Genomic DNA, 21,662 nt, shown 5'->3' on the forward strand with positions numbered 1-21,662 from the left:
GAATACTGTCACTTAACAGCTATTCGTATTGACTTTGTATGCTCTGACATTGGTCACTTAACGCTCGCTAACTTCAAGAGTAAGTAACTTTTTTTAATCTTTAATGGTGTCAAAGAACAAACATTTTTAAAATCATTAAAAAAAATAACAGCTTACATGTTTGTATATCCACCCGAATCATCACTGAACAAAACTATTTGCATTACAGCTGGAGGATATATAATTTATTTATTAGCACACATGTATTCAGTCTATTTGCATATTTAGATTAGAAAACATCTTCATATTTACACTGGGAAAGTTTAGTCATCGTGGAAACTCATTCAAGTCTTTTACTTTCTCATTTATCTGACGTTCCACCATCTCAAGGTGGAGGAGACAACAAATAAATAACAAACAACAGGAACATTTAATTCCAAATACTAAAAGATTTTTAGTTTATACAAGTGACTGTGCAGATGAAACACCGAATTATGCTTAAAATAAAATCAAGCACTTTTCAAGGAGTATATCCAAATTCAAGCATGTTCCTGACCTTGAAGACATGACTGTTGCAAGCATTTTCAAAACTTTCAAGACTTTAAAAAAACTCTGCAAGACGATCAACATCAAATAAATATGAACAGAAAGACTATAAATAAAACATATTGTATATCAAGCATTTCCAAAGGCTTTAACAAACAGAAAGTTTACACCGGTAAACATCTACTGCTGATTTTTATCACTTTGTTGTTTTCTTGGTATTTTCTTTTACTGAACAGTTAATTTTGAAATATGTCAGTCAACATATTTATGATCTCCACTGAATCACAATTCTTAGGATTCCTTAATAGTTATTATTTAAATGTATTTTCCCTCTTTGAGTTCAACCAAGTTTAGTTTTCCGTCTCACAATCTGAACTCAGATTTCGTCCATGTAGCGCCCTCTAGTGATCAAAACTACGTAAGGCTTTTCAGAGGCAAAGAGAAAAATGTTACATCGTAGTAATAAATGTGTGTGTGTGTGTGTGTGTGTGTGTGTGTGTGTGTCAGGCCAGCAGGTGTCTCTGGCTGCATGTCAACAGGTGAGGCAGGAAGTACGAGGCGGTGCCGTCGTCAGGTATCAGCTCCAGGAACTCTGTGGGGCTCATCTCCATGGCAACCACAACCAGCGTCTCTGTTGGCATGGAAACCAGCCACATTAAACCCAAGCATCTGTAGCGTACTGAAATAATCAGATTGGCCCATCCTCAGTGGGAACAGCCTTTTAATCTCATTTAAATTTAATTAATTTTTTACTTTCATTTTTCTGCTCTTGTTCGGATGTCCAGGTTGTTGTTAAACCTGCTCAATATCTATGCAGTTTTCCAGAAGTCTGATTAAAAATAACTAATATGAGATGCCCTTTGATAAAACCATGTCAAGTGAACGTCTGGCCTTAAAAGCAAAAGGTACTTTAGACAGACTGATGTTATTCTGGGAAAAGTTTCCACCTTTGAGAGCAGCCAGTAGGATGCTGTTGTCTGCAGCAGCTCTCGTCCTGTTACAGAGCTCAGGGAGCAGCTTCTGCCACCATAACACCTACGGACATTAGACAAGACAGACAGGAAATACTTCTGAGAATCTCTGGGTGTGAACTTCAAAACATACTAAAAACACAGACATGGCAGAGTAAAGTGGTTACACACTTCAGCTACAGACTGATGATAGTACAGACCATGTTTTTGTCTTGGAGCTGGTGGTTGGCGTAGGCTATGATGGCCTGAGGACATCGGTCCAGCAGCTTTTCAATGCTGCAGTCGTACTGCCCCATCCTGGTGGCACAGAGGAGGTGCAGGCTGAAGCCCCACAAGGTTTCATCTGACAGACGCTCCAAAAGAGGCACGACGGAGCCCACAGACAAGGACGGGCCACACAGGACCGACTGGAGACACAGAGATACGGAGATAAGATTAAAATGACAGGATAAAAGGTAGATTAAAGGGAGATAATGTCACTTTTAGGAGCTGATTTGTCTCACAATTAAAAAAAAAAAAAGTTTAATTTATAAGCAAAACAAAGCACCCTTGCTGAATTCGAGACATGTGGTCTCAGCCACACTTGAAAAATGTGTAAAATAATTAAGTTGTTGAATCTCAACAACTCATTTTCTTGGCCTGATTGTCAAATTTAAAGACACTGAGTTTAAAAAACGTTGTTATCTACCTTTAAAAACACACTATGTGTTAATGTGTATATACAAAATTTAAACTGTACTTTCTCAAATTGCAGAAAATGATGTGTGTGGCCTTAATAGTAGCTGCAGCCTTGTTACTGTTAGATAGTATTTTAAACTTCACCATTATGTGCTGCCACGATTTAAGTGTTATATGAGTTTATCAGTCTAATAAGCGCCCAAAGAAGCTCAAATTAAAACAAACAAAACCACTATAATGATTCAATCAGTTCCTTTTTAAGTCTTATTTTACCAGTAATGGCACCTGGGAGGCAGCTGGTCTCTATGGTCGGTCGGTTTGCAGACAAATTACCTGCAGTTTGTGTAGCGCCTCCTGGTGTTGGCAGCTGGTAGTGTGAGCTGGAATGAGAACAGTGAGCCACGGGTACAGAGCACCGTAATGGGAGCACGAGTTGATCTGAAACACACACACACACACTCAGAGCTTCATGCCATGCCTAAAAACATATATTTTGCAAATAGAGTAAAAAATGTGATTTACTGTTTAGATAAGGTGGCATTAGAACGAGCTTTAATGAATGTTAAACAATATTTGAGTGCATTGATTAAAGGTGCAGCGTGCAGAATTCAAGGGGACCTGTTCATAATTATATTTTAAATAGTGTGTAATCACCTGAAACTAAGACAGATTGTGTTTTCTTTAGCTTAGAATGAGGCCTTTACATCTACATAGAGGTGTGTGAGTCCACCATGTCTCTACAGTAGCCCAGAATGGACAAACAAGGGCCTTTTGCATTTTTACATTAAAATGGCAGCTTGAATTTGGTGGCAAAAAGAAGAGGAAAAAAGAGGAATACCTTCTGTGTTGTATCAAACAGGATCACACTTAAAATTTAGCATTAGAAAAAGCAAGAGAGTGTGAATCCTTCAGCCACCATAGCTTCTGCTACACACTTGGAAAGGGAGCGGAGAGCCGAGGGGTATTCAGTTGGACGCAATCTGCAATCTCACCACTAAATCCTACACAGCAGTCCTTTCATGAAGAGAAACATTTCTACCAAGCCAAGACAACAGCGGTCACTTTCAGCTACTGTACCAGATCCTCCACACTCTTCAGTGGCCTGCGTCTGGAGGATGTGTGTGGAGCGTTCGGGTGTGTATCTGAGGACGTGTTTGCCAGTCGGTCGATGTACACAGACGCCAGTCGGAACAGAAGCTCCTGGATGACGGGGTCCTGTGACGAGGCCATGAGCATCGCCTCCCAGAAATCCACCTGTAAGCAGTTCTCACAGCCCAGCTCCTGGACACACAGACACATGAGTATGTTCTGATTTCTGTCCTTTTCCAGATCTTCAATGTAGGTTTGAACGAAATGAACAAAATTAAAATCAAGACATCTTGTTTTAAATCGTGTTATAAGCAGAAATGGAAGTAACGTAGTACGAATACTTCACTAAAGTAGAGTTTTCAGGTGTCTGTACTTCAGTATTTGTTTCTCTGACAACTTTTTACTTTTACTTCCTACAATTTAACACAAATATCTGTACTTACGACTCCTTACATTTTTAAAACAGGCTTGTAACTTAATTAAAAGGCATTAAAGGGTAAATGACCCATTTTTTTTAATTTGTACTTTTCCATTTCTACTTGAGTAAAGAAGTTAAATCAGTTCTTCTACTTTTACCCGAATCTTTTTTACACAACTATCTGTACTTCTTATTGAGAAAAGAGCGTGTGAACTTCTGCTTACATTATTTTGCTGCTTATTTTCAACACAGGTAATGTGACAAATCAGTGAGCCGATTTTACTTCTGGCCTCCTAGCTGCAAACTACTGGGTGCCAAGTACACACACACACACACACACACACACACACACACACACACACACACACACACACACACACACACACACACACACACACACACACACCTTGAATACATGATCAGCCTGTTCCAGCTGAACTTTGTTGTTTTCATGTAAAGCCACCATGGCAGCCACCAGCAGCCCCGGCTGGGACTTCGCTAACTGGCGAGCTAACGCTGTGGGGCGGATGTGTGTGTGCTGGCCTCCACCTCCACCTCCACCATGCAGCAACAGCCTGGACTCCTCGATGAACCCGTACACCAGCAGCATCTGGACACACAGACACAGTGCTCTGGTTTCTTGTTCTTTTTTATGTAAAGGTTACCGGGAAAACACAGCAGCAACAAGTCTTAAAGTTTTCATATGCACGTTTTTTTAAAGCTCAGCACAATAGTAGAACCCAGGACGAGATGTCGGGATGACTGAATGAACATTTGATGATATCAGACACAATTCTGTAGACCTCAGTGGACTGAGGAACAAATGTGGAAGATTGTATTGTGCAGCATTGTTTTTCTCATTTTCGTTGACAAATACTGTGATTATTTTTATAGATTATTTATTGATATACATTTCTAGAAAGGGTTATTGTGTGTAAAAGATATCTAATAAAAAATAGATAGCAGGTAGCTGTTGATCTCGAACTTTTGCCAGGTTGAATAATGGACAGTATTTGTTAGTCTAGCTGGAAGGTACAAAACTTAAATGTGCTTTGATAGAAAGTATTTTAAAGTGATAAATACTGTTAGAACAACATCCCTAAACACACACACACACACACACACACACTGTCCCCTCTGACCTCAGCGTGTCTCTCCATCAGCTGCGTGTACTGCGGCAGGTCGTCCAAAAGCAGCATCATGGTTGCCATGGTGATCGTCAGTGGAACGGACACGCCGGCCGTGTCCTCCAGATGTCGTAAGATTTGCAGCGTCCGGGCCGGACTGACGTTTGTCATGGGCGAGCAGGCGCACACGCTGACGAGCTGCGAGGGCTCTGATTGGCTAAAAATATTTATGACCTCATCAGCTGCTTCCTGCAGAAAGAGAATTTTTTTTTTTGGATCACTGGTGTTACGAGTGTTTAGCGTAACACAAACAAAGCAGCTGATAAACTGATGATTCTAAAAATGATGTGTACTAGATGAACTATTTGATTACATGTTTTACAGACAGTCTAATGATGCAAAGTAAATGTAATAATGGTTTATTCTATATCCTGATTGTTAGAGTCTCATCAATACAAGCCTAAACATGATAGGTGATTTGTTTTTATGTGTACCTGACTGAGGCTCTGCTCGGTTTCTTCTAACAGGTAATGCTTCAGGTAAAACAGGAAGCCGGCGCCGTAGGAGTGAGGGCTGCTGGGAAGTGGGCGGTTCCTGGAGATGATCTCTGTGACTGACAGACCAGACATCCTGTAGTACGGCAAAGCCAGGTGGAAGTCCTTCTGACTGCTCCTGACAGAGCGGAAAAGATTCAAGTTAGTGCGGAAACAACTTTTAGTCCAGCAACAGAAAATGACTCGAGAACTTTGATCAGCAATAAATCATTCATGAAGAGAAAATACATTCTCTCTTTACAAATGAAAGTTTTATCATTCATTTAAATACTTTTAGGTTTGGACTGTTGCCCAGTCAAATGTTCCAGTTAAACCACTATAAGCCAGCAAAGACTTTTAAGGGGGTGTAAAGTTTCACTTGAGGGTACATTGAAGTGGTCTCTAAATGAGCAAATTTTACACTGATATGAGGGAACCTCAGTTCACTGAAAGATGATTAAGGCATTTCTAAAGCTGTTTTTTTTTTTATTTTACTTTATTGACTCACAAAGTGCAAACAGAAAAACGACAGATAAACAGTTCCAACAATCAATCGACAGACATGTCTAAGCATTTCTTCACCCAGTCCAAACCAGTTTTCAAATCCAAACAAACCCTTTAACAATACACTCCTCGAACAGTATCAGCTGTAAACACCATCACTATCTGCCAATGTTTGCTGTACCTTCATATTACAGCACAACCATGCAACAGTTTAGTATAAATCAGCACTGGCAGAAGAGAGAGACAACAGTTGTCTTAAATCAGAAGGAGAATAAATAAATAACTATGGATTTTTTTTTTTTTCATAATGATATTAAGTACTCTTCCACTGGTGACCATATTTCAGCATATTAAATATTTTCTACAGCTGTTTTAAGGGGTGTTTCTCCTTTAGTGGACGTGCATGTGTGCGCTCATGTCTGTCTTCCCACCAGGTTCAACTCCACTGTTTGCTTCCTTACTACCTCATTGCACATCACTGAAATACTGTAAAAAAAACAGAAGAGTGGACTCTTATCAAAGCAGTTTCCACCCTCATTGAGAATACACAAGCATTCCTGTGTCACACCCCCCACGGTCCACCTCTGCACACACCAGATGTTGTAGCCATCAATGAAGAGTCCAAAGAAGTGTTTGTTTTAGTGGAAGACTGCAGCATCGTGACTTCTGACGCTAAACCAGTCACTCCCAGAGATTGTGTCAGGCCCCCCAAGTGGGTCGCAGGAGATTTTATTTGGGTTGCCAGAATTTCTTCCATAGTCTCTTATTTAAGATTTATTTATACACTTTTGAGCCATATGAGGGCACTAACAGTGTCTAATAACAAACATTACACTTCACGGTTTCTGTTGCCTGTTAATTGTGCCTAAATACGTGTGTTTTTTTCTCATTTATTAAGAATTTAACGTGTTTATTGCATGCATAAAACAAAGATGGGATTTATCAAACACATTTGTCTTCAGAATGTCTGGTTAACCTATTTATGATAATATATGGTGATGGCAGTAAAAATGGTCAGAAATGTATATTTATGCAGAAATTCGCCCTTCTCCCGATTTATTAAAAAAAAAAGTGGGCACCCAGAAAAAATGTTAGGGAAAAGAAGCTGTCTCTGCTATCACTAGCAGCCATCATATATGACAGAGATGCTGCTATCTAAATCCCTGAGAAATGAGCACTATGTTTGTTCTGAATGTACCCTACTGCACCTTTAATATTTGTGCGTGTGTGTGTGTGTTACCTGCTGAAACAGTCTCCCAGCTGTGCACAGTTCTGCCTGAGTGCCTCCTCCAGGTCTCTGTCTGTCTGTGCAGCTGTCTGCCTCTCTGCCGGTCCGCCTGCATCTGTCTGCGGAGACACCGTGGATTCTCCCTCCATGTTTTCTTGCTGCTTAGATGTTTGGAGTAAGGAGGCGCGGAGGAGAAGGTGAGCTTCACCGAGGAGGTGGCGAAGGCTTTGGGCCTGCGGGTTGGTCTCTGCATACCGTTGGCTGTATTCAACCTGACGCACAGACGAGTCAGAGTGAATATACAGACTACTAAACATGCGGTACACATATTCAGTAAGAGTGTGGAATTTGGTCCTTCTTCAGTCATTCTGTCGGGGTTCTAGGATTGAAATTTTACTTTCTTAAAGTTAAAAGTTAAAGTTAAAACAATTCAGCTGAAACTGTAAGAAAAAAATCCCGTTTGAATCTTAAAAAAAGTAAAAACACAGCAGGTTGGCAGCATATGAAAAAAAGGAAACCTGATTTTAGGAAACATATCAAATAATCTCACTGCACTTGCAAATTTTTGCTTTTGTAGAAAATAAAACTTTACTCAATCAACATTCACGTGTTTCAATCATTTTTCTGTGTTACCATCTCTTGGTAAAGAGTGAGGGGGGGGACGGTGTCGACCACATAGATGTTCCATCCATGTCCTGCTGTGCTGGTTTCTCTGGGAGACGAGATCGTCCACTTCCTGCTCCTGAGGTCAGAGGTTACACAGCGGGGTGACAAAAAGGACGATCAAACAGAGAGATGGAGTTCCTGCAATACCTGTCAACGATGTGTGCTTGTGTTTGGCAGTGTGGCTGATGTCCATAATAGATCGACAGCGACGCCCAGCGCTAAAATACTTACATGGTGCTGCACTGTTCCTGCGATTATTATTGGCAGTAGCCACATTTGGAGAAGAAGGCACTTGCTATTTAAATCCCAAGATTTAAAACAATTCTAAACTTGTGCACAACTTCTTAAAAATGTTATAGCAATATTTATGTAGCAGTATTTATATAAAAATCAATATGTATCTGTGTATATCCATGTTTTACTAGACAGCAGGAACACGTCCTGTAAGTTTAGTCCTGGATTATTAAATCGGATTAGTAAAATACACAACAGGCCTTTTTTATTTCAGTCCAAAGGGAATTAGTTTGTGAGCAAAAGGTCACACACACTGAGGGCAGTTAGGTTGGTTATGGTTGGACACGTTTAGGGACTAAAACAGGAGGTGTTGTCACTTTTAGACCAAGCTATAAAACCACAAAGAAATATATCAATGAACACAAGTTATAATCAGTCTGAGCTGAATCTAGTTTAGTAGCTTCTGCACAGGAGGTAAAGCTTTAACGGCTTAGGGTTGTGTAGAAAATGAAAAAATGAAAATGAAAATGAAATAGTTTGATGTTTTTTGCACTTATTTAGGAGTATGAGTGCTTTACACTTTTTATTAGTTTCTAGGCTTTTTCCCTTTATAATTTATACGTTGTTAGTCTTTCCTTAAATACTGAAGATTTATGTCAACAATCATGTGCATTCTAATTGTGGGATTAGTGCCATCGATGTGTATATAGACACAGTTAGTCTGAAATGATCAAACCTGTTGAATTTCTTAATATCTAGAATTAAAAAAGGGGCACATCTGTGTCTATTTCTGCTGAACCGTCACATGTAAAAGGTCCTGGTGCCTCTCTTTTCTCACTGACGGTGAGATACCTTGACAGGCTGAACTTATTAACTAGTCATAAATAAGTAGAACAAAAACCTTCAATGCTCCACTTAAGACAAACACCTCTTTTAGCTGACACAAACAAGCTGCTTCATTGGAAGCTGAGAGAAAGAAAAAGCAGACAGTCAAAGTTTCCCTTCCAAATATGCGCTGATGATGTAAGGATCTGGTTAATAATCATCTGCTAACGCGAGTATTTGGAGGGTGTCATGGCGCTGCAGCTCGGCCTGGAAGTGACAACAGACACTGAGGGAGGGACTGGGGTTTGTCTTACAGAAAGGGCCGTGATAGAAGGCTCTCCAGAGCCGGCGTGGTTGCGGGATCGATTCCCACTGCCAGGAAAATACCAGTCAGCATGGTGTGCTCTTTCAACTCGCTAAAATAACAACACACACACAGTAAACAGGTTTGTAAATGCATGTATGCCCGCACACACACACGTCACGAGCGCTGATAATTCCCTCTTCAGAGTATTCTGAAGTACCTGCAGGGAGGAATCTGATGACATATCCAAAGAAGCTGTTAAAACTAAAAGGTGTACGATCTATACACTATCTTAGTCTTGTGTGTTTACCTATGGGTTTGTGTTTAACTCAATGTATTGACAGTGTGTGTGAGTGTGTGTGTTAGTGACTTACAGGCCCCTTCGGAGTGTGTTGCGTTCGGGCTCCTCTGGTGTCTCTGTGTCGGCGGTGGAGAGCAGGATAACATGGCGGCCGTAGACACACACCGACCGCAGGCCAATAAACAGCTGCATCCTGAGCGCACACACCTCCAGGCTGCAGGGTGGACAGGCCTACACACACACACACACACACACACATATTTATAGCACATGAGGATACACATGTGTGCTGATGAACAGAGACAAAGACATACATAACTACATGCATGTGGTCTTGTTTTTGATTACAACAGTCACTGACAGATTCACAGCCTGGCATATTATCCTCTAATAAATCTGTAATATTATTATTTTTTGTTTGTATGAAAAAATTGAAATCTGATGCACTATACAGAGATACATTTAACTGTGTCTCTTTAACTGTGCTTTGGTCTTCACCAACTCCTGAGAATATTGAGCATTGAATGAGCAAAACCAAACAGGGTGGAGGAGAGTAGTGAGACTGAGTAAATTCTTTAAGACGCCACAAAGGAAGTTTTTCAGGCCAGGCTCGTACCTTCATGGTGGTATCGATGTACGGGTCTTCGATCCTGGCGGCTACTGCTGCACAGCGCACTGTGAAACACTGCAACGCACTCCTACCGACACAAGATAGAAACCAAGACACAAACTTATTCGTCATGAGGAACAGAAATGTTAAAGCTACAGTGATGAACATTCTCCATCTTGAGTTTACTACTGAGGCTCAAAACATGATGTTTTTGACTTCAGGTGAATCATTCAGTTTCACTTTGAATGATGTGATTGTTTGAGTGATGTGGATTCTGTTGTATCAAGTGTTCTGGTGCAAAGCCGTGATTCACTAAAGATGAACTGATTTTCCCGTCAAATCAGACTGCAGACGTACTTTGTGATGACGTGCAACAGGTGGTCTGTTAGCACCGCCTCCAGGACCTTCTCTGGATACTGATAGGCTGAGAGCAGCTCGACGCCACCCTTCAGACTGTACAGGTAGCCCGTGGTGGGGAGAGAGAAGAAGCAGAACACGCATGCTGGTTCCTCCAGAGACACGGACTGTTTACCTGGAGAGAGAAGCACAGAGAAACAGACGGGCAGAAGCAATGTTTATTGTAACTCAAGGTCCACTTAAAAGCTTTTTTTCCAGAGCTTTCAACCCCATGATGTAGTAATGCTACTAAAACAATGATGTATTCACTTACATATTACCAGTTACTTAGAGTTATTTGTCTGTTATGATGTCCTAAAAACCTTAAAAAAAAACGAACATCCTAGAATCAGGTGTGATTTTACTGACATCACTGCAGCAGTCAGTCTTATTCTGTCTCATTGTGGACAATCAGGACTTCGCTGCAACAGATCAAGGAGCTAAATAGAGTTAATTAAGTGCTGACCTGAATGTATATCTGGTTTGATTAAAAGCTTCCCATTCACCGCTCTATTAACTATGGATATTGTTTAAAAAATACAATACCAGTAGCCTTAAAGTGACACTGATACAGACAGAGTACTTCATTTGCTACCTTTCTTTTTCTGTGCTTGATGAGGTGCTTTATCATGCTGCATCCTTCCCCATTTTAGACATTTATGGTGATCAGATGCCACAGGAGTGTAGTATAGCCATATTTTTAATGTTTTGGTGGCATCTCAGTATGATGAGCTGCCAGCTTCTTCATCACTACAGACTGTTCGGGTTTGTAGCGGCTGCATTTGCGAGCCAATCGCATGTTGCATTAAATCGAACACTTGCAAAGATTGGCTGTGAGCATTTTTTTCTAGATCTGTGTCCAAAAAGGATTGAATGCGGACATTGTTTGACTGGAGAAGTTTCGGTTAATTTGGACGATGCATTAACAGGTATCGAGTAGCGATAGTGAGCTCTATGTGATTATTCTGCTGATGCTGCTTTTATACTGACACACCTCCTCTTTACATCAGTCTACATGCATTCTGTCTCTCAAACTGTGAGCTGTACTGACTGGTGAACAGCGGGTAGAGCTGTAGCGAGTGGAGCTGAGTCTCCTCCACACTGCAGCCCTGGAAGAAGTCTGGACTAAAGCGCCTGCAAGACAGAAATGACACAAAGTGAATACACCGACACAAAGCACAAATAAACTCACTCTAAAGATATAAAGGGTGAACTGGTTCTCAAAAAATACACACACACACACACACACCTGAAGAGAACATATGACAGTGTGTATTGTCCTCTGTCCTCCAGCCCGGTCTTTTCAATGCTGACAGAGATGTCACAGTCTTTAGCTCGATCACCGAGGAGCTCCTGGTGCCTCTGAAGAACCAGGAAGTCAACCTGGTCTTCTAGATGATCAGCTGCACAGAAACACACAGACCACACATGATTCTCTCACCACATCACCCTAAAGCTTAATCATAGCCTGGGGAAGTGAACTGCACAGGAAGCGAACAAAGGTGATTAAACAAGATGATTAAAGGGAAACTTCCCCCCTTCAGTAGATCAATGTGAAGACAAGTCAAACTGCAGTTTACTTAGTAATGGGCCGGATAATTTGTTTTGTTTGTAATGTGGTTTTCTTGTTGCAAGTCTAATAAATCATTCCACAAAAGAAAAGAAACAATAAACACCTCTATTAATATGCGTCTCATGGTGGCAATTTTGAGAATCATTAAGATGAAGTTTGTCTTGGTGCCTTTGGTTGATTGGCAAGTTTTAACTAACACACACAGATGCTTCAGTCATTAAAGAGGCCAGCAAACGCTGATGAAGCTGTTACAACCTTTATTTATGTCTGGTGTGTCCTCAAAGGTTTTAGGTTCGGACGATGCATCCAGCTTCAGCACCAGCACCTCCAGCTCTGCCTGCACTGCCACATATCCTGCACACAGCGCCACCTGGGGGGCAGAGGGGGTGTTAGAGTGTCTGAGGCCACAGGCTGGCCATTTCAGCTGTTCACCTGATAAAAGTGAATGTGACTCTTCTGTTTGTGAAATTATCAAGAACTATTCAGGATTTTCCCTCTGTTTAAATCCTGTAACAGGCTGCTCATACCACCAACCAAGTGCTGATCAATAAGACATTTCAGCAAAGAATTGGTGTTAGCTGAAACACAACATGGACGAAGGACTGACGTGATTATATTTTATATATATTTATACATTTATCATAGTTATCATGATCATTATCATCTACTTTAGCAATTATGCACATATTCAGCAACAGAAACCAAATTCCATGATGATTGTGTAGCAGATATATAGAGTATGAAGAAAAAAAACACAAAAACAAACTGTGTTTGAGAGTACCTGTTTAGGCTTGAGCTTTGGGAGATGCAGGATAACCGAGCGTTCAAAGTCCAGGACGGAAACATTCTGGTTTGATGAGGTCTGACCTCCTAACAAGGAGAGGACAGATCAGTCGAAGCAGAAACTTGAAGAGACAGTTTGCACATGACAGACTGTCTACAAGTGTTGGTGCATAATGAATCTTTGCCTGAAAATGTGTTCACAGCTGTCTGTTACTTTCCTTGACTTACCTTGACTCTGACTGGAGCTCTGCGGACTGTTCGGCCAGGTGCTCTGAACGATCTGCTGACTCTGATTCTGCTGGTTTTGACATGTTAATTACAAAAACACGCTTTACATGAGGAATATAATAAGACTTCTAATAAATGCACCACATTTGATATTTTAATACTTGAGGGCTTAAAGACACAATGAAATGGAAAATGTTACTTCCTGAAAAACAGTGAATCTTTAATATGACCTCATCCTGGAGTAGGAAGTACAGACATTTTGGGTAATCCCTGCCCTTTGGCCTGCTATAAAATCAAACCGCTTTTCTCTCTTTAACTGATGTTACACTTTACAATAATACCTCACTGTGTTATCCCACCTTAACAATATGTTTCAGAAATGACACGCTGTTAAGGAAGTAAAAATGCTATTTTATTGCAGTCTTTAAGTTAAGATCATTTATATAAGGTCCACAGAGGAGTTGAACCCTCAGATTAGCAGCTGGGTTCCTACCAGGCTCTGCTGGTTCTGTCTCCTCAGAGTAAACAGAACCAGAGTGTTCTCGCAGCCGACCAGAAGGTCTCCTGTCAAAGAGCAGCACGCCACAGCAACAGGACGCTCTGACAGAGGGATCTCAATGATCTCCATCTGCACCCCACCCCGCACCGACGCCCCGCGCAGCAGGTGGCCCAACAAACGCACCCCGACTCGAGCCTTCTCCTCCGCCTGCACAGAAATAAAGAAATAACAGCATAAATGTACAGTGAGTGAAGAAGGCAGAGGAGGGGAGATCACACAGTAGATATACAGGAGAAAAACTAACCACAAAGAATCATATTCAGACAGACATTTGTAGATGATCGTCCACATAATAGGACTGAAATAAAAGTTTTTAAAACTTGACTGAACTGCTGAGTATAAAAATTCAGACCTAATTTGACTTTGATAAACTTCCACATACACAAATGGACCAGCACCAGTTCAAACTAGGTTTACTGTTAATGCACAACGGTGTACATGATACAAGGATTTCCCCACATAGAGAAACTGTTTTCTAGTTTATGTTTTGTAAAATAAATCCATTTGTGTTTACTCTGTTTCCTAATTTAAAATCACATCAAAGTAGTCATACAATTGAAATTAAGATCACGTCATATCAAATCAGAAATATATATGATATGATATGATACATGATGGACAGTGTGTACCTGGTAGCGCCAGTTGGTGTAGGCTCTCAGGTAGGTGGCGCTGTTCTTTTCCTCAATGGTCACCAGGTAATCTCCTGGATGTGACAAGGGAGGCACAAAGGAAAGCATGGACGATGACACTCCCTTTCTTTTTCAATCTCTATATCCGTCTCTCCAACTCACACTGTAGCCACTACTGCTGTCAGCTGTCTTCCTCGCATATAAAACACAAAACAAATCAACTTCCGCAGGTGACTGTCGATAGTTGTGTGGTTCCTGTTGCAGAGTTGACGCTGACGAAGGAAGAGAAGTATTGTTTTTACCTATCTTGCTGTGCCGGATGCTCTTCACTGTGCCCATGGTGGCAAAGCGACAGATGAGAGGGCAGCCCTCCCGCTCCACACTGTAGGCCTCCACCTACAGGACCAACATGACATAGTGTGTATTCTGCAGAGAACTTTCATATCCAAGAGGTTATCTCTTAAGAATTTAGATAAACTGATGAGAACTGGGACTATTTCCACAATCTGCAGTCATTTAAGTGTGTTAAGGGTTAATATTAGCTTTGTCATGGTTTTTGGACAGATAGTTTAATGAGGTATCATAGGTTCTACTAATAAGGGCACATTAACAAGTCATTTCTTAATATGCATAGTTTTAGTTAACCTTGCATCCTCCAGTAGCCACTACAAACAGGGCTCCACCTCCACAGCAGACCAGTCCAGGCTCCTGCTCCACCTGAGCTCCACCAGAGAGGGAAGGTAGATAAGTTAAAGACCTGATACAGATACAACACAACAGAATTAAAAAAAAAAAACATGCTTTGAATCAGTGTCAGCCAGGCTCCACTTACCTGCACTATCTGCTGTGAGGAGAAAGGATGGCAGTTGTAGACGTGCACCATGTTTGGTCCGTCTCTCACAGAGAGAATTCAGTCCTGGAATAATAACAATAACTTTATTTGTATAGCACCTTTAAAAACAGAGCGTGAGTGAGGCCAAACAAAAACCGTAAGAATTACAATGAATTTCGAACAACAGGAAAATAGGAAGAGTGGGAGAGAGATAGAAAATAAATGAATTAATTAATTAATTAATGAAAAGACATAAACGGGCATAACCACATCACATAAAAGCAAGTCTGCAAAAACGGGTTTTAAGAAGTGATTAAACGCCCTGCAATTTATATACTGTATATAAAATAATATATCTGCAGGTATTTTGATAGTGATTAATGGTTTCTGGCAACAAAAAACAAATGTTCTCTGGTTTCAGCTTCTCAAATGTGAGGTTTTGCTTTGTCATATGTGACATATCTTTTTGTTTTGGACTGTTTGTCAGCCCCTACATGTGCATTGAATACATCTCTATGGACTACGGAAATTGTGAGAGGCATTTATTAATATTAATCATGAATGTGATATGACATGTAAGATAAACCGCCTTTGCAAAATTTGCACATTTCCCCAATGTGGGACGAATAAAGGTTTATCTTATCTTATATTATCTTTAACATGTAGTAGTTCACATATAAGAAACTGTTGTTTTTCACATGTGAAACAGCATTTCGAATGTAATTAAATCACAAATAAGCACACTATTTCACATGACCGATAAAGTCAAAGGTAAATGGAGCATAGTTTGTAGTTCTCACAGCATCTTTCCAAAGGGACTATTAGTAGAAAGTAACTCCCATGAAAAACAGCTTCATTACAATCAACTATCAGTTTGTTTTTTCCCTGACCAGACCAGTGACTGTATCCCCTGTTTGGTGTCTTCTTTATAGCTCAAGTTCTTCTGAAAGCACCACAGTCACCTTTTAAATATAATGACTTTGCCCACATGGAGGCATTCAATCAAAATTTAACACAACTTAGATGTTAAATTCAGCCTTCTTTGCATCTCTGGCAGCCCGTCAGGAGCTGAAACAGGGCTCAAGTATGTGTGTGTGTGTGTGTGTTTCTCTAATCGATATCACATGCCGCAGTCTTGTGAGCAGCAGAAGGTACAAACTCAGTCCAGATTCACAAAGTCCCTCTTCGGCTTATTACACTCTAATTACAGACAGGTTTTTACAGTAAACGAGTGACAGGTTCTTTGTAAAATACCTACTTTGATGGCAGATCTTTAGTTTCTCCGCTCTTCCTACTTTGGAGCACCCAGCAGCACTTTATTGATTTCACGCTGTAAAGCAGGAAGTGAAAGGTCAGCCAAAACAACTAAGCACCCGCCCACTCTCGATTTTCATTGGCTCACATTCCTGCTCGTATTGCGTTTGACGTTCTCATTGGCTGTCGAGCTGTCATCAACTAGAGGGTGGATCTGGCTCTGTTATGATTTTTAATTTCACTGTTTTTTCTATCTATCTATCTATTTATCAGCATTTTCTAATTTTTTTGTGCTTGTGTACACACTCGAATTCAGCTTTGTTTTAGAGTTCAGAAATATATTTATTGAACTACAAAAATGAAATAAAGATCCATTTAAAGATCAATTAAACAATCGGTTTTTTCATGCAGCGCAAGCAATATGTTTGCCTACTTTAAAACACAGGTACAAACAAAATAGCTATCTTAACGGTATATTCAGAGTTTTGAAAATAGAAAAAAATAATTATAGTTATATGCGTACACTGTATTAAAACTGCCATATTTTTAAATAACTTTACCATGTTAATCAAATATGCTGGATCTGAGTCCATTTAATTTTATGTTTCCTGAAAACAAAGACATTTTAAGATCTTATTCCTTATTAAATTGTCCGTGTCCGTTCAAAATATTTTTGTTTCTACGAAGGAAAAGGCAAAAGGCCTCATTTATAAAAACAAAACCAGAGATAAAAGCTCCACATCTGTGAATATAATTGGCCAATATACTGATTTATTTCATTTTGAGGGACTCATCCACATATTATGTTCGAATAAGCTGTGACTCGTATTTACATGTATTTTGTCTTGAATCGGCCACCGTAGATGTGATCATATGATCACACTTCCGCTCTACAGTTTAAACTGCAACTACTGAAGTGTGAGTGGAGCCAACTTTAACACATTTAACCCAAGAGGTTACCTTTGAAATTTACTCTGCACACATGCATATATATTTATACATGTTTAAAGTTAAGTGTAGTTTAGAGAGACACTTTGACACCATCATGTAATAATGTTAGCTAAACCAGCTGTTAGCTGTCAGATCAGCTGTGTTGGGGGGAGCTAGAGGAGAGGATGTGCAGGGAAGGGAAGGGAAGGTGAAGACTTTAACCAACAGGGCCGTATTAACCCTCGCAGGGGGACCGAGGGCAAAAATGAGCTGATAACTTGATCAAGCAATATTAATCCATCCAGCAGACACAGAGCAGCATTAGGATTCGTTTGGAGTTGCATGTATTGTCACCTTATGAATGCATGTCCATTACTCACTGCCCTTGCAGCTCTTTTATTGTTATCCATCAGCTCATGGGGGGAAAAAGGAATTGTTTTCTGTGATCACTTATCACATATCATTTAAGACTGGAATTGTTTTCCCATTAGCTTCTGAAATGTTTTCTAATCTAAAGCCAGAGAGCTGTTAACTTTGATCTAACACACGTTTGGGTGAGTGAGTGAGCGAGCCTGTGTGTGAAAATAAGAGGCTACATTATCTTCTTGATGTTTGTAGATCACTTACAGATGTATTTGTTTCCTATTCAGTCCTGCGTTTAATGATTGGGAAGATGAATTGAACAAGATAGGAAAGAAAGGACACAGAAAGGAGAAAGACAAAAGAAAGGTAGGTATGGTCGGATGTGTTCTTTTTTCTTCATAGGAGCATCAAAATGTTACAAGTAATGGGCGTAACCGCTGTTTTGTAAAACTTATTCAAGACATGTATTGTACCATAACACATTTTAATCAGTTTCTTTTAATGCAGATGCCTAATATCCAGCAGCTGAAGAGGAGGGAGATTAATAAGACGAGCAAATGGACCAAAGAAGCCATGAAGCAGGCCATGCAGGAAGTGCAGGCAGGCACACTCACTGCGAGGAAGGCAGCCCAGAAACTTGGAGTGCCTAAGCCCAGCCTGCCAGACCGACTCAGTGGACAGGTGGCTGCTGGTTCTGTTCATGGCCACAAGCTGCTTCTCAGCCCAGAAGATGAAGACTCCCTGGTGGAGTGCTGCTTGTACTCTGCCAGTGATGGTATTCCACTAACAAGATTTCAGGTTTTGGCTCACGCTCTGGCCATTTATAACTATCGGAATCCGGACAAACCAAAGACTGTTCTTGGCCAAACGTGGTGGATTAATTTTAGGGAGCGGCACCACTTTTGGCCTTGCCGCCAAGACATCACTGCCCACAGTAAGAAACCCTGCACGTCTCCACTGACTGCACTGTTAGCATCAGGTTGCATAACTGCGGATCTGGCCCATGTCTTGTTCAAAACCAGTCAAACCTGTAACAGCCAAAAGGTCAGGAGGAAGGCCCTGGTGCTGATAGCACAGGAAACCTCAAATGTCATCAAGAAGGCAGAAGAAAGTGCAACAGAAAAGGAGGCCCAAACTCTTGCCAAAAAAGACAATGCAGTGCAGCAGCAGGAGGCTGAAAACACCAGCCCTGCACTTTGTTCCTCTACCTCACTCACTGGCTCTCACCCCAGCCTCAAAAGGAGAATCTCCCTCAGGGCCCCTTCAGCCATCAGCTTTGACCTTTCCAACAGTGGTCCCTCAGCTACCTTTTTGCACGATTCTGCCTCCCACAGTCCCTCAGTGCTTACCTCCAGCAGGACGCTGCCCACATCAGCGTACTTTCCAAGGACCATCGAATAGCAGAGGGTGCAGTTTTCTTAACTGTTTTGATAGAGAAAGCATTCTGTGTTACGTTTGGAATGCATTTGCATATCACCACATGCATAAACATTTTTCTTAATGTTTATTTTAATGTTAATGTGATTCTGTAGAGCACACAGCAGCAGCAGGCTGTCAATGGAAATACTTTATATAATCTGTATCTGTTTATATTTACCGATTTTAACTTTTACCAGACCACCTCTAAGCCGCCAGCCCCCCTGGTGTCCAGCTCCTCCTCCTCCACTCGTCAACCCACAATATCCACTGGTACGTATGCTGAACAGTCTTATCATGTGGACCCATGAAAATGTTCCTCACTTGTTCCTTTTTTTTCTTATAGCTGCAAAGAGGCAAAAACCACAAAAAAAGATTTTGCGATGTGGACAGTGCAGACAGCCGGATCCTCCAAAGGATCCAGAAGGACTAGTTTTGTGGGTTCAGTGTGACAGCTGTCTCAAAATGTTCCACATCATTTGTGTAAGCTCAGAGATAGACCTGGACCAAGATCAGTTTGGGTGTTTTTGGTGTCTTGCTGTTTGATTTAGTTGTTTTCTACTTGTTGTCACGTGTGACAATAAATCCAGCTTCAGTTCAACTTGATTTGGTATGCTCTTTAATCTTACAACATTAAAAACAGTAATCAGTAAGTGACTCATAACACTGCTCCAAAGTCACGAAGTAACATTGCAGTAACACTTTATAGTGCATTATACTAAATAGTCATGCGAACAGTTCAACCGTTTTGTCCTTTTAAACTATAAATTAACCTTTACAGGATATTCTGGACAGTTTTACAAATTAACATATGGCATTATCACTTGAAATTCATGTATAGATGTATAGTTCACTGCTATAAAATTTGAAATGAGAGAATTATTTATTTTCCAGCAGGTGTTTGTACTGTGTTTTGCACTGAAAATGGAAATTAAGAGCCTTTTCATAACCTATAATGTATGTTTTGTAGTTCACTGTGACAAATTTTCATCCAACTTACACAGTTACTGAAAAATACCACACGGGGGCAGGAGTTTACAAAAAGTAGTCATGGACATGAAAGACTAGACAAATGTATTTAAAACATACAGACATGTATGTGAGGGCAAAACATACTCTTTCAACACATTGGAAGAAGCTATATCTTATTTGCAAGTACAAATAAGAACAGTAAGTAAATTAAGTTTGCCGTTTGTTTCGTCAGGTGTTTAATGTTGGTGTTTGCTATTTTGTTTAGTGGCCTTTATTGTGTAGCTTCCTGTAAAGGCGGAAGTGTTTTAATTTGAAAGGACCACGGTCGGGTGTGAAAATGGCGGTTGACGGTAACGGATAAGTAACGAAGACGGTAACGCAAACCGTATATATTAAATATTATGTTTGAATTTAGGTTTCTTTCCTCACTCAAGTGGAAGAGGTAGCTAAGTAATTTATTTTAGGTTAATTAATGATTTTTTAATTCGTTTGTGATAAGCTAACCAGCTAACTTGTTAGCAAAGTAATGTAACGGTAACAGTAATTTACATTTAACTTACTTTTCTTTTACATGCATGTCTTTTCTAACAAATGGTAGCTCTTACATTAGTTTAATGACATTTCGCGACTCCAGAACATGTAAGTTGTATCCACAAACAGGTAGTCAGGGCTCTATTTGTTAGCCTATAGCTAACGCTAGCCTAAGATAGTTAAGATTAGCTTAGCTATTATTGGACTCAAGGCTCGGTCGTCCCTTTTTTATCTGACGGCACCAAAAGGTAATGATTTTATATACATTTTCCTGAGTGCTCGTAAACGTGAATTCTGATATAGTCGTAGCCATCGTGTGTTAAATCATGCCACCTGTAGGCCATGGAGTAATCAAGCAGCCTGTGCCATGTACCTTTGGTTATAAGGATCTTATATGTAAATGTCTAATGACGTACTTTCATTGTATTTTTCACGAGGATAAAATGTGTGTTGTTTTTTCCAACAAGGTATTTCTGCAGGAGGGTTTTGTAACGAATTAGCATAACACTGATTTGCATTTACTCCTCCTTCCTGCCACTGTCGCTGGAAGCGCCACTTTTCAACATTTAACCTTTGTTTTTCTGTATGAATACTTGAATGTGATGCAGATAAAGGTTGATCTTTGGAGGCAGCATCTCTCTCTCTCTCTCTCTCTCCCTCCCTCTCCCCCACCTCTCTCTCCCTCCCTCCGTGCTGACAGGTACCTCAAGGTTGTGGCTCTTTGCAGCCCTCAGCAGAGGCGTCGACAGCAACTCAGGTCGAAGTCATTCGCTGATTGAAACTTTGCAGTGACCACCACAACGTGCCCAAACGTGGGTTACTGCACTCCGAGCTCTAGCAGGAGGCTCCCACATCAACTCTGCACCGTCGGTGTGTCTCTGTCGCTCTGCATCTTTAGCAAGGTAAGACTTATTTGTTTCATGATTGGCACCCATGAGTTTACGATCATTTCTTAGGGGGAAAATGTAGTTATGCTGCAAAACATGTTAAATGTAGCCTACTGATTATTGCTGCTTTCAGCTGACAGGATGCTTGTTTGTAACTCTCGGAGTTTGAAAACGATGAACTTAAACTTGCAGCATAATTAAAGTTTAAATCAGTTTTTTTTTTTTTTAAAAGAAAGACTTCTTGAAATTATGTTTTTGTAGATTCAACATTCGTCCTAATTCAGAAACTTTTAAAA

General features: G+C 40.5%; 1 protein-coding gene across 4 annotated transcripts; it reads right to left on the bottom strand.

Annotated features, from left to right (window-relative positions):
- Positions 1-170: 170 nt before the first annotated feature.
- Positions 171-16,335, bottom strand: hps3 (HPS3 biogenesis of lysosomal organelles complex 2 subunit 1). 4 transcript variants are annotated; one of them, XM_070832853.1, is made up of 25 exons: positions 16,272-16,335; positions 15,014-15,097; positions 14,827-14,898; positions 14,484-14,577; positions 14,182-14,255; positions 13,487-13,699; positions 12,994-13,063; positions 12,764-12,849; positions 12,238-12,352; positions 11,659-11,812; positions 11,461-11,543; positions 10,371-10,545; positions 10,020-10,101; positions 9,477-9,634; positions 9,113-9,214; positions 7,707-7,815; positions 7,086-7,345; positions 5,303-5,480; positions 4,824-5,057; positions 4,088-4,291; positions 3,252-3,455; positions 2,508-2,612; positions 1,697-1,903; positions 1,473-1,560; positions 171-1,156 (listed from the first exon to the last, which is right to left on the bottom strand). In XM_070832853.1, the coding sequence occupies exons 2-25, from the start codon at positions 15,062-15,064 to the stop codon at positions 1,029-1,031; spliced, it is 3,246 nt and encodes a 1,081-aa protein (XP_070688954.1). In that variant the 5' UTR covers positions 15,065-15,097; positions 16,272-16,335; the 3' UTR covers positions 171-1,028. The 4 variants fall into 4 exon arrangements, with proteins under 4 accessions (XP_070688954.1, XP_070688952.1, XP_070688953.1 ...); XM_070832851.1 differs by having other exon boundaries at positions 12,764-12,852; XM_070832852.1 differs by having other exon boundaries at positions 12,764-12,852; positions 16,268-16,333.
- Positions 16,336-21,662: the final 5,327 nt, after the last annotated feature.

This window comes from Pempheris klunzingeri, chromosome 6 (assembly GCF_042242105.1).
Source record: "Pempheris klunzingeri isolate RE-2024b chromosome 6, fPemKlu1.hap1, whole genome shotgun sequence".
Classification (NCBI taxonomy): Eukaryota; Metazoa; Chordata; class Actinopteri; order Acropomatiformes; family Pempheridae; genus Pempheris; species Pempheris klunzingeri.

What these genes read in the sequence shown, in the direction of transcription:
- hps3 (XM_070832851.1), bottom strand. Translation starts at nt 15,064, where the DNA reads ATGGTGCACGTCTACAACTGCCATCCTTTCTCCTCACAGCAGATAGTG. An exon ending in ACACCAACTGGCGCTACCAG is followed by an intron (nt 13,700 to 14,181) that starts GTACACACTGTC and finishes ATTTCTGTGCAG; the next exon opens with GCGGAGGAGAAGGCTCGAGT. An exon ending in AACACACTCCGAAGGGGCCT is followed by an intron (nt 9,215 to 9,476) that starts GTAAGTCACTAA and finishes TTGTTATTTTAG; the next exon opens with CGAGTTGAAAGAGCACACCA.